The sequence below is a fragment of the Colletes gigas genome, unplaced genomic scaffold (genome assembly GCF_013123115.1).
Source record: "Colletes gigas isolate AHSC1104 unplaced genomic scaffold, ASM1312311v1 Colletes_gigas_Sc00002, whole genome shotgun sequence".
NCBI lineage: Eukaryota > Metazoa > Arthropoda > Insecta > Hymenoptera > Colletidae > Colletes > Colletes gigas.
Genome location: NW_025106631.1, coordinates 4,135,712 through 4,148,643, shown reverse-complemented (window position 1 = coordinate 4,148,643; position 12,932 = coordinate 4,135,712). Strand labels below are relative to the sequence as shown.

Here is a 12,932-nt window from a genome sequence, read left to right as displayed (position 1 = left end):
CTACTCGATTATATAATTCATATAAAGTTAATAAACATATTTCGTATATTTGATCAAAATTGTGTAATAATCATATTGCGTAATATTTATTGATAACATTAAAGAACGCGAGTGCAAGAAGACCCTAGCCTGCACTAAAAAAATATATCTCATGGGTATTTTTCATACCCGCGGTCACTTAACTCGTCAAAAATACTAAGTATACAACTGGTCACCCGTGTTGATTCGGATCTTTCATCCTACAACATGGTTGGGGACCAGAGGAACACAAATAGCATGCGACTCACGAGTGATGAACTTGTGCCTCTGGGATGACTGCATAATGATGCTGCTGCTGCCCGGTGGAAGTCATCAGAGCCCCCTGCATGGTCCTGCTATAAAAAAATAAGAAATCAATTATAATCTATTGTTAAAATTATAGAGATTTTTAATTAAAAATTTCAAAGTATAAATTTATACTTACGTTGTTCGCTCGTGGTCCACCGCCCGATACCCCCCCGGGTACTGCTGCTGGTTCCCAGGATCATGTTCAGAAACTGTAAGAAAACTGTAAGAAAACAATTAGAATCTATTGTCAAAACTGTAGAGATTTTTAATTAAAAATTTCAAAGTATAAATTTATACTTACATTGTTTGCTCGTGGAGCATCGCCCAATAGTCCTCTTCGGTGATGCACTGACTCTAATTCCGGTAACGAGGAGTTTAAATTTCAAATTGAAAAAATAATTAATTTGATTACAAAGTATTAAATTATATCACCGCGACCGAAGATTCAAATCGGCGTACAAATGATTCTACTATCGCGATTCACAAAACAGTAAGAGCCACGATGCTCTGGAAATAATTTAATACCGCGTAAGAAACACTGCTTCTATTCTCGCGTTTGTCTAACACCGTGAACGATAACGTGCTTGGGGTCACTTTGCCCCGAAAAACAAACTTGTTGCTACGCACAATCACCGAGTCTACCGGCCGCATTGCGCGCGGCCAACAAATTTCCTGGAAAGAAAAGAGCTGAAAAGAAAGGGACAGGAGACAAGAAATACAACAAGCACATCTGTGCTTTGCCTATCGATTTTTGTTTTTCTTCTTGCTAGAGTTCGACAACGAAAACACTGCTTTACTTAGTACTGTTGTATACATAGTTTGTCCCGTACAAAATCAATGCCACGAAGGCGAAATATTCTCGATCAATGAGAATTTCAACGATAAAATATTATCTACGAGAATAATTACGTACAAATAATTATTCAATTTATAAATATTATATCACTAAATTTCATAGTTAGAGTTGTAAGCATGATTATGTTTACTTCATCGAATGTGAGAATATCCGATAATTTTTATAAATATTCCGAAATTTGCAAAAATTAAAGTTCGTTAATTATTTATGCTTTAATAGCATATTCCAACTACGTGGTTTCTACGTTTTCTTAAACTTGCATCGAAATATATATGCAAATTGCAATTACAACGATTCATAAAGAAATAATAAACGATCAATTAAATAAATAACACTCGGAAATAGTTAATCGCGATCAGAATACAGTCTAATATAAAGTATTCCAATGTATCGTCAATATCTACCGACGCCATTTCTGTATACTTCGATATGTATCGAAGTAGATAAAAAGTTTGTTAATGATTTTAATATTTTATCTTAACAATGACCGATTATAAAATTAAAATCATGCTTGCAACGAACGTAATAAAGCTACAATAAAAATGTATAAATATTAATATGAATGTTAATTTTTGTTACAATTGTTTAAATGTTACCAATATTCCCTCCACAATTTGTCGACTCGTCTGCCATCTATTATGGTGTCCTTTACGCGCCAATAAAATTTCCTATGGCGTCGAATTTCAATCAGAGACTGCAACAGAAATAAAATACAAATTAAATCATAATTAAACAATGATTGATTACAATGAGGAAATAACAAAAGGTTAGGAATACGTACTTCGTTGGTCGCGAAACGCAGACACGTCTCGACAGGTTTCAACAAGTCTTATTATTCCTTGATTTCGAATTCCAATAAGAGACTGTAACAGAAACGAAATAACGATGCATTAAAGTACACAAACGATTGTTACAGTTAAGCAATGATTGAATCGAAACCGTATTGCAAGAGATAGTAATTAAAACGCGAGTAGTAAGGGTGGAAAGATCAACAGGTTAGAAATACGCACCTCGGTCGCGGAACGCCGATACGTCTCGACGTCAAAGTACGAATGATGGCCGCTCGCCGTGCTCGGCAATGCTCGGGAGTTAGGCGGCGTGGTGGGGGGAGCTCCGATATCTCGCGAAGCTTGCATTACGAACCCGAGAGATGCCTCGCGCAGAAACCGCGGATAGACTGATTTTTAGCAAATTATTTACAACTTTAAAGTGTAAACGAAACAAACGAAGAACTGTAAATTGGAAAGCGAAATAAGAATTGTTAAACAAGCACCGTGTGCTTTGCTATTCTTCTTTTTTGTTTCTAAATTTAATGTTATTTTGATATTAGAATTGTAACCTTACTGACTGAACTGAATTTGAAATATATTTGAATTTTTATAAATATTCTGAATATTGCAAAATTAAAGTTCTGTAAGTAGTCGTGCAATTGCGACATTTCGTAACAATAAATTTATAAAAAGTTAATTATAAACATGATGCCCAGAAAAATCAATCGCGATCGAAATACAGTAAAATGTAGGTAATTCCAATTTTTCACCCATACTACCGACGCCATTAGTAACTCATTATATCTTTTCTTATTTAATCTTAATACTGAATTGTTACACAATCACACAAACAACGATCGAACTTGAAATATGTTGCACGAAATTCTATATAATTATATTTAGAGGAATATAATGATGTTGGCAAAAATGCACGAAACCGATTCAACTTTCTTCACGATTTCGATTCAATTCGTAATAGAAATGTATTAATATTAAACGAAAGGACCGTTAGAGAGTGGCAGAGAGTAATAATAATTAAATGAAAAGCAATTAGATGTTGATAGCTAAAATATACGTACCTTATTATCTGTAAGACTGCAGTCTTACAAACACGTCTTGTCGCGCCAATTCCACGTTCCGAATGACGTCACCGTGAACTAGCAGCGACATCGCGAGCTAGGCGGTAGGTGGGTGAAAGTTTTCGACGTTTTTCCGAAGGAAAGAATAAGCCTTGAGTTTCGAATAATATTGTTGATATTTGTGCTCGAGAATGCCTCAGGTAGAAGTTACAACTGCAAAAAAAATAAAGCTGCTTTATTCATTAATGCAACTATAACAGGCTCGCCATATAGGGAATTATTTTGGTTCTGTTAAATTACTAAAGATATTTGAAAAAGAAAATTCGAACACCTTTCAAGCTATCTTACATTCTTGGTTCAAAGTAGTTGGTCGATAGATCGAATTGTTGTCGTATTTTTATGACAGTTTGTGACCGTGTCAGAGTCAGATAGAGTAAAGTGTAGACCCGTAAGTTGCCTAAGTTATTTATATTATATTTTATAACGTTGCAAAAATGCAACTACTCTATGTGGTACCTTTTAAGATACTTTTACTTGTTTCCAGACATGCTTGCGATGGGCGAACCTCTCACTTTAGCAAATGGTAACTATTATTATATACAGTCAGTTGCAAAAGCCTTCATACACCCCATAAAAATGGTACTTAAAAAAAAAAAATAAACACTAACTTCGTATAATATCATTTTTTGTGTGTTTATTAACTAGTAGCCTTAGATTCTAATTAGATAGAAATTAAATATGATATATATTCTTTTCATTTGTAGATGTTAAACGGTCCATAGAGTTACTGGATAAACTGCAAAAAGGTAATAAATTAGATGTATTATATAGTTAGAATTGGTGAATCAGTGTTTAATATTTGTTGAGAAATATATAACATAGTAAAAAACAAGTGAATGAATACTTTAATAATTTAAGAAGTAACAAAGTGATAAACTTGAAAGTATTGCAGTGTCCAAAAATTAAAGTAAGTAGATGTATGTTACACCATTTTGAAGAATTTTATCTAGTAATGAATTAAGTTTACACATAGACGTATATTGATTAGACATTTTGCTATTTTAGGAGGTGAAGTACCTGCAACAAAATTAGCTGCCTTACAAAAAGTTTTACAAAGTGATTTTCTCAGTGCTGTACGCGAGGTGTATGAACATGTATATGAGACTGTAGATATTCAGGTATTATACTTGCACAGATGCATTGTAGTTTATTCGATGCGACGCTAATATTAATAATTTCAGGGTTCTCAAGATGTGCGTGCATCAGCCACGGCAAAAGCTACGGTTGCTGCTTTTGCAGCGAGCGAAGGTCATGCACACCCGCGAGTTGTGGAATTACCAAAAACAGAGGAAGGCCTTGGTTTTAATGTAATGGGTGGTAAAGAGCAAAATTCGCCCATTTACATTTCACGAATTATTCCTGGCGGCGTTGCTGATCGACATGGTGGTTTGAAACGAGGCGATCAACTTCTGTCTGTGAATGGAGTGGTTAGTGTTATTTTTACAAACCAAATTTTTTTAGAATTTACTTTCTTACATTAAATTTATATGTTATTCTCTAGTGCGTTGAAGGAGAAAATCATGAAAAAGCAGTAGAATTACTGAAACAAGCACAAAACTCTGTGAAGCTAGTTGTGCGATATACTCCGCGTGTCTTGGAAGAAATGGAATTGCGATTCGATAAGCAGAGAGCAGCACGCAGTAGGCGTCAACACATGCAATAAATCTAAATACATATTACGTATTATTTATTTTCTAATGATCAACCACACATACATTAGAATCACCTTAATTTTACCTTCATTATTCATAAACCCGAAATTTTATCTATTTGAAGTTATAGATCATGTGCGACTTAAGTTTAATGAAATCTTACTATTATTGTAGCTATTGTTGTCGTTTATGTCTTTAAAATAATGTTGCATACAAATGTTATACAGCTTTAAAAAAAATCAAAGTTGAACAATAAAATGTGACCTGTTCCTTAATTTTATTCGATTACAAATGTTTGTGTAGTTTCTTGTGAATTTTTAGCCAATTGAACTTATATTTTTTCAAAATATTGGGCTTGGAAAGTTCGTTTCATATTTCCCAAAGTTTTTTTTTTCAAATTCGCACCTCTTGCTCCAGACCTGCTGACCTGCTTCGTGTTAGGAAACTTCTTATCAGCGGAGCATAGTACTGAACCGCTTATAACAAAAAATCATTAGTTTAGAAGATATTTTTATTGTAATATTATTGGCGATAGCCTTGCAAATTACGATATTATTAAAAGATCTACACTAATGCTTTTAATTCCTTCTTACACTGTAGTTCATCCTGTACCTCGTCTGTAATGTTAGGTCTATGACAAACAGGTTGCCAATGACAACCTCGTTTATGATGACACGAACTTTTATCGACTGTCAAATCCATTGGGTCTATTTTATAATTTATCCGATATAGCATTTGAAGAGTTACACTTATTAAAAGTCGGGAAATAATAATGTCTCAATGGCATTGGAATCACGACAGTGCTTCGGATAGATCGAGTGCAAAGAAGAGACCGTCCACGGGTATAGCTACACCGCAAAATAAATTCGAAAGATCTAGCAGAACAATAAAAAATGAATTGGGTGGATCGTACGTCGCTTCTGGAAATAATCGTCCTGCAACACCTGGTCAAAATGTTCTGGCAAGGCCACCATCAACATCAGTTTTGTTTAACCCAATACAAACTGACAGTTCACGATTAACCACATCATCGAGGAATTCTCCTCATTTAAACACAGGTCACATGAATATAAACATTATGGAAAGACCAATTACTCAGCATGGAGTAGCAGGTGTTAGACCCGGGACATGCAAAGGATTGTCGATGACAAGGTAAATTCATTTTGAGCTCAAAAATTAAGAGCACCGTAGTAATAAGTGATCAATAGTACCGATAGTTTCTGGCCCCTTCATTTTATAATTTTGAACTTTTATTTATAGACAAATTCAAGATAAGAGATATTACATTGGTATTATGCAACTAAAGATAAGGGAATTAAATCAAGAAATTTCCATTATTACAAAAGATATTGAATATCAAAATAAAGAAAAAGCCACCTACCTACATTATGATAAGAGAGCTAAAGATTTAGCAACAGAATTGACAGCTTTGCAAGGGCAGTTAGCAGACTATAATATCGTTGTAGATAAAATGACATCCGACGTTGGAAAGGAAGTCATTGATCAGGAAACTGAAGAATTGGCAACAAAGAACGAACAAAGTTTATTACAGATTGAAAATATGTTTGAAAAAAGGAAGGAATTGGAACAACAATTAAGTAGGATAGAAAAACAACTAGAGAACGAAAAGAAGAGAACAGAAAGGCTAATTGAAAGCATGGACTCGAATACAAGAGAGAAATATGATAAGCTGTTGAAAGAAAAAGCAAGTTTAGAAGAAAAAGCAAATAAAATGCAGCAAGAATTGGACGAGTTATACAAAGAGCAAATGTCTTTGGAGGAAGAAATAGCACTGTCTCCTTTAAAACAGGAAGCAGTTAAGTTACATCTTAAAATTCTAGAAATGGAAGAGAAAAGAGGAAAGCTACAGCAGGAAGAGAGGCACAGAATTTCGCCGGAAGAAGAAAAAGAAAAATTATTACACAAAATTAAGCAACACAATATAGACATCGCAGCTGCAGAAGCATTATTAACTGAGAAGAAGAAGCGTATTCAAGAAACAGAACAGGAACTTGAACAGTTGGAAACTGATATAGAGGACAACCAATCTGAAAAACAAATTAAATATAAAGAACTTCGTAAGCGAGAAGAAATCATGGAACAATTTATGTGTTCTTTCGAGCAAAATAAACAGGTTGAAACAAAAAAATTGTACGAACTAGAGACAACGGTAATCGAATATTTGAAGGATATTTCAAATATTCTGGATGTCGATGTAGATTTTGTAGGCGGCGATGAAATGGCTATATTGAATAGTGTATCTTCTCACAATGAATATAATAAGGATCAGAGTTTGGAAGGATTAAGGAAAGAAAATTTAAAGTCGCAGCAAATTTTAAGTAAAATGAAGATGTTAGAGCAGAAACTTAAAGTAGAATTTACTGACCTTAACGAAAAAATAAATAATAAAGAAAACAAATTAATGGTTTTAGAAGACGTAGACAGTCTAAAAACTAAATTGACAATACAAGAAAAACAGCTAACAGCAAAGTGTGATCAACTAAAAGAACAGCAATCAAAATATGAACAAGAACTCGAAGAAATTCTACTCGAATATAATGAAATAAAACAACATTTACAACGTAATGAAATATATGCTGAAATTAATACATTAGAGAGTACAGTAGAAAAGTTAACAGAAGAACATGAAAAAATTAGAAATTTTATTGTTAAGCTAAAGGAACGTGGCAACTATGGCCCAGTGAAAGAAAACACTTTTAGTTCAGTAACTAATTATAATATTATATTAAAAGAAAGTTTGAAAATAATTTATTAAATAAAATCGTTTTTTTGTAGTTCTTAATAAATACTATTATACTAGGTGTGATTCTCAATCACGCGATAGAATTGTAGTTGTGATCGACTCAGCCAATAATGGCAACGCGTGTAAGGCATGCGTCGCTATTACGCTACAGCCAATCAGCGTGCCTTGCCGCCAAGTCATCTCTCTCTGGTACTTGCGTGTCTAACGGAATAAATACCATAGCGTCGACAATGTACACGATGAACTAGACAATTCAATGGAAGTTTGCCTTTGATAAATTGCAATACCAGCCTTGTAAGTATAGTTTTATAGCGTACTCTGCGTTTAAAGACTATTTCGATAATATTTCGAGATACATAAATATACGCTCGCAACGATGAAAAATCTTTGACATGCATTTTCTATCTATCATGTGTAATATGTTACTATACGAACATAAATATTCATAGTCGTTGAGAACGTCTTTATTTCGTGATACTGACCTTGTACTTTCGGTAATAAGAGACGAGCGATGGTCGTAGTTCCGAGAAGGGCGGTAATTCCGGGAAAACACTTCAACAGAAAATGAACTTGTCGAAACTTGTCGAAGCCGGGCACGCTACGTTATAAGACGAAAGCAAATTTTACGAGGAACCGAAGCAACGCTCGTAAGTAATGTAAACAATAAACAAATAGATCAAAGTATTCGAAACATTTACAGGAAACCTAGTACATAAATGCTAGCACGAGTGTACCTCGTTTGTATTTCCTTTAATGCCGATAGCCAATAAAATGAAACGCGGACTATTCCAGAAAATGATACTTACATTTTCAAGAAAAAAAAAAACATTAAATCTAAAAAAATTTCTACAATAGCGCATTTCATGGAAAGGATAGTAATACAACGCAAATTGCGGTTTTGCTGTTTATAATTTTATTTTTACAATTTTGGTGCATTCGGGGAAAAATATTTTTTCTTTTTTTTTCAAGTAGATATTTAACGTCGCATCGACATCCAACTCATTAGCGACAGGTTTCTGTATTAGGTTTAAAATTTTGTATCATTTTTAGAACGTCGAATTATTTGGTGTTGAGAAATACATGATTGTTAATATTCATGAATTTTGAATATGCAACGTATAAGTACATTTATGAACGAAACCACCGGATATAATTCAGATCATAGTGAGCAAATAAATATATTCGATATAAAAAGTATGCACACACACACGCACGCACACGACACGCAAATTTGATAAAAACGTATCATAGAGTTAAATATGTAAAAAATGTAAAAAAAAACATGATTTATATTAATATAAATTGATAAATATGTAATAAATAAATAAGTAAATACTTGAGACACGGTCACGCACACGCAATATACATTACAGCATAAATATATATAAAAGTATGATGATAAGTACGATAACCTTATGGATTAAACGATTACACATTAAATTCATTCTGATAGATATTTCACACGCAAACCTTATGAAATAATTATTTGTTTCGATACACATCGTATTGTCTTTAAAATATATTTACATAAATGTACTATATCTTATACTCAATTCAATACAGTAGATTTCGTGAATAACTTACAAACGCGATCATGTTTTAGATTCGTAAACCTAATGTTTATGTACATTTTCTCGGATTCTCGTGAAGTTGTACAGTATAAACTCCCGTAGAATATCATAGACTAGATTTATTGATCATGGACTGAGATCGAGTACCCTACTAAGTTCACCAAGTGTAATTCAAGAGTTAAATTATGCAACAAATATTACGATATTAAAATATTTATTAAACACAGTCTGTACGTTTCTTTGTCGATCAATGAAATATTTTAAATGTATATGTTTTCATTTAATTAGTCTGCGTTATCTTTTGCCTCGTAAATTCTACACTTGGGTTAAACTGTTCGAGTTGATGTCCGTGATTTCGTTGACTAGAGGCCACTCTTAATAATACATTCTCATAGATCGATTATACTCATATCTTATTTGTCCATATTCGTGACTAGAATTTGTTATTATTTGGTAATCGTTGCACGTACGCAAGGAATACATTAATCATTAAATCTCCTTGAAATAAATTAAATTGATTTGAGATCGAGTTGGAATACCTGCTAAGACTAGATTTAATCGAGATACGTCCATAGGTGGCGCACGCGAAACTCCGCCGATAAATGTTGAATTAAATTTGATCGATTAAACGATTTAAATTCAGTTAATACGATATTTCTAATTACTAAACACAGCCCACTAATAATTACTTCTCAATTAATTCTTAAACGCTACATCTTTTTGTATTTATTTATTGGCCGTTTAATCCAACTCATAATGTCTTTTTTTTTTTTTTTTTTTTAGTTTACAAATTAATGGCAGTTTTATACGTGGTTCGTTAAAATCGTAATTCAATTTACAATAACTTAATTCTACGTAAGTAAGCTGCCAATGCGGACAATTCTCTCGTATAGACAAATATTTGAACAAATTCGGGTAACTGCTTAATTATCGGATCGTATAAGCGTAAATTAAAACAATCATAGCAATTAAAGTCCAGAAACGACGTAACTAGCCAATTTTTGTTGGTATCTCAATGATTTCAATGATGGATTGTAATTATAGAAAATTGATATTTTTTTTTAAGTTTTTTTTTTTTATATGAAAGTTATTAATTTTGTAACGTTCTATACGATCGTAACATTAAAATAAAATACTGGCACGTTTCCCAAAATGAAGGAAAAACATTATGTTTACATCTTACCGGTTAAGTGACTAGATTCATCCTATCGATAAAGAAGCTAATGAACGACTAGAATCTAGCGACATCTGGCGGTCGATTTTATGACTAAGGTACAGCGATTCTTCGAACTCTGCAGACAGAGTTGGTCAAATTTTGGTCACCAATAACGAATAGAAATGTTAGATTGATTCTTAAACTAATGAATTAGAATCTATTAACGAATATTTGTAACCAATATTCGGACGAGCAATGCTAGTTTACGAGTGAATCTTAACAGTTTTTATTCGTTATTTGGGAATAAAATGTTCCCAACCCTGGTTACAGATAAATGAATGTTATACTTTTTTAACTTACCTAATTTTTCTATGGCATCGTATCCACGGATAATTTTATTCTTACAATCATATACGATACTTTGAAATAAAAATCGAAATTGCATTTACTTGTGGCCTGCATATTAGTTGGTGAACATCAATTGATACAATTAGTGTATTTACCAATTAATTGAAAGTAACTAATTATTAAAACAGACTAGAAACACAAAGAAACGTTGTGAAAATATGTACATTATTGCTTGAACTTAGCGTTAAGCGAAATTAAATTAAATCCGTACCCGTCTATGTTAAATGTACGTGACTAGATGCGAAACTAGAATATTATATTTTACGACTAGATTATACTTTCTCTTTACTAATTTTTGATTTTGACTAGATCGTTACTTCTATAGTTTGACTAGATTCTTTACATTTATTTTTCTTTCGACTAGATTTCGTGTTTTGATTCTCAGACTGAACAGAAAATTCTCATCATTTTTTTTAGAATAATTCTAGCTGTATTTTTTGCAACAGTAAATTATAGTAAAAGCGTGATTGAAAACTTTTCTACAGTAATATTTCAATTAATCTAAAGTCTTAAATAAGAATAAATCTACGATTAGTGAAAATATTATTAACAAATGCAATCGAAGTTGGGTAAAATACTATTTTTACTTAAATTTAACAAAACCAAAATCGATTATATGGACTACTTTGACATTATTTTTTGTGCGATAGAAAAGAGCCGGAATTGTTTCTTATTCGAGTCATAACGAATTTATTATTTAAAATATTATTCTCTGTAAATTTTACCCAGCTCTGAGCACAACTAAAGCTAGAATCACCTATTCTAATCGTATATCTACATTCGTATTAATAAATAGTCGACTCAGAGTTGAAATCTCCATTGAAATTCTGATTTACTTTTCGTACTTAAATTTTGAAATAGATGCTAAACGAGCAGTGGACTTGAATTGATTGGCATACCGAGTCAGTGTCAGGATGAAGGTTGTAAGTTTCGGCGACCAATCTCTGCACAATCGTGGTTCCTTCGACGACAGATTTTCTGCATTTGGTAGATTATCTTTTAGGTGTCTTCGGTGATATAATTCTTTTGAGTCTCGAACAATAATATTGCCAACACGTTCGGATAGCGTTTATTTGGGTTCTTCTTCTTCTGTCAATTTTGTAACGCTGACTAGTACGAAACTTCGAAGGAAATTCTCATTCCCCGAGCTAGTGACTTGAGTAGCATTGTACTTTTAGCATCAGTACTCTACGTCTCTATCTCTCTCTCTCTCTTTCTCTCTCTTCGCCACTTTATCTTCCCTTTGTACAAGTTAAACGTACGTATTGCGTATGTACAGAATCTTCTTTATACAAGCCCTCCATGCCCGAGGACGACGGAGAATAGAACGTTACTCTTTCTCGCACTTTCCCGATCTCGACAACTCGACGATCTCACCGAGCAAGATCCCAACCGCGATTCGTCGACGAACGATCGAACGTGTACCGTCTATCGCGTACTGATTTGGTCTGTTGTACTCACGTCGATAGCGACAGGGTTGCGTCTTGGCATTTCCAACGTTCGATGGATCCATCTTCGGCGTCCCCCTCGACTCCGTTTCCGGTTTCGATTCGGTATTGGTACGAGAACGGTCCGGGTTCCGGTCCGACGATCGGCCTCTCTCGGTGATTTCAATTCGAACGTGTCGAATCGGGAAAGCAGGGCAGAAGGTCGTGGACCCTCGGAGATTGGATCGACTTCGCTCGAGCCGGGAAGGAAAAAGACGCAGGGAGAGGAAAGTAAAGCGCGGAAGAAGGGAAAAAAAGGAGCAAAAGGAAAATAAGGAGGAGAACGGAAAATGGAAAAACGTTCTCCGAGGGCCACGCAAGCGCACAGTCGCTCGCCTGCTTCCAGACTACCTCAAACTCCGCTGCTGCGCTCCAACTGCATATATCCCCCACTCTCCCCTACTCTGCCCCCACCACGTGCGCTCGGGCTTCAGCTGCGACGAGAGTACCCCAAATTGTCGCGTGCCCCACTTCCGTGGTTCCGTTTTTTCAAAGCCTCGCTTTGTATTCCCCACCGTTCCCTTCCCCTCCTCGCGGCTCGTCACGCCCTATAGAATCGCTTCCAGACGCCGTTCCGTTCTGGGATTCGCGAGCTACGCCCCACCACTCGGCCAATTTCCAAGATTTCCTCCCTTCTTGGCGCGTGCGCAGTCCCGTCCACCCTGTTACGCCATCACCGACCGTAACGTTATTGTGCCTCCGTCGCCGCGTAAGAGATTCACGGGGGATGAAGGGAGGAGGGGGTCGATTCTCTCGGGACTACGGGGGTTCCTTTCTGCGCGCGCCTAGATCTGGTATCCTT

General features: G+C 34.7%; 2 protein-coding genes across 4 annotated transcripts; both read left to right on the top strand.

The window, feature by feature from the left end:
• Positions 1–3,391: 3,391 nt before the first annotated feature.
• Positions 3,392–4,880, top strand: LOC122400932 (protein lin-7 homolog C). 2 transcript variants are annotated; one of them, XM_043402713.1, is made up of 6 exons: positions 3,392–3,480; positions 3,577–3,615; positions 3,797–3,838; positions 4,098–4,210; positions 4,274–4,519; positions 4,594–4,880. In XM_043402713.1, the coding sequence occupies exons 2-6, from the start codon at positions 3,579–3,581 to the stop codon at positions 4,753–4,755; spliced, it is 600 nt and encodes a 199-aa protein (XP_043258648.1). In that variant the 5' UTR covers positions 3,392–3,480; positions 3,577–3,578; the 3' UTR covers positions 4,756–4,880. The 2 variants fall into 2 exon arrangements, with proteins under 2 accessions (XP_043258648.1, XP_043258658.1); XM_043402723.1 differs by having other exon boundaries at positions 3,451–3,480; positions 3,557–3,615.
• A 467-nt stretch (positions 4,881–5,347) lies between these two features.
• On the top strand, positions 5,348–8,724 carry LOC122400038 (intraflagellar transport protein 74 homolog). Of its 2 annotated transcripts, XR_006259329.1 has the most exons (3): positions 5,348–5,896; positions 6,005–7,802; positions 8,011–8,724. XR_006259329.1 is itself a non-coding variant. In XM_043401237.1 (2 exons), the coding sequence occupies exons 1-2, from the start codon at positions 5,517–5,519 to the stop codon at positions 7,518–7,520; spliced, it is 1,896 nt and encodes a 631-aa protein (XP_043257172.1). In that variant the 5' UTR covers positions 5,348–5,516; the 3' UTR covers positions 7,521–7,878. The 2 variants fall into 2 exon arrangements, 1 of the variants encoding a protein (XP_043257172.1); XM_043401237.1 differs by lacking the exon at positions 8,011–8,724 and having other exon boundaries at positions 6,005–7,878.
• The last annotated feature ends 4,208 nt before the right edge of the window (positions 8,725–12,932 follow it).

Excerpts from the sequence above, each read along its gene's own strand:
- LOC122400038 (XM_043401237.1), top strand. The coding sequence starts at position 5,517 with ATGTCTCAATGGCATTGGAATCACGACAGTGCTTCGGATAGATCGAGT. Across the intron at positions 5,897-6,004 it reads AAAGGATTGTCGATGACAAG|ACAAATTCAAGATAAGAGAT; the intron begins GTAAATTCATTT and ends TTTTATTTATAG.
- LOC122400932 (XM_043402713.1), top strand. The coding sequence starts at position 3,579 with ATGCTTGCGATGGGCGAACCTCTCACTTTAGCAAATG. Across the intron at positions 4,211-4,273 it reads ATGAGACTGTAGATATTCAG|GGTTCTCAAGATGTGCGTGC; the intron begins GTATTATACTTG and ends TAATAATTTCAG. Across the intron at positions 4,520-4,593 it reads TTCTGTCTGTGAATGGAGTG|TGCGTTGAAGGAGAAAATCA; the intron begins GTTAGTGTTATT and ends GTTATTCTCTAG.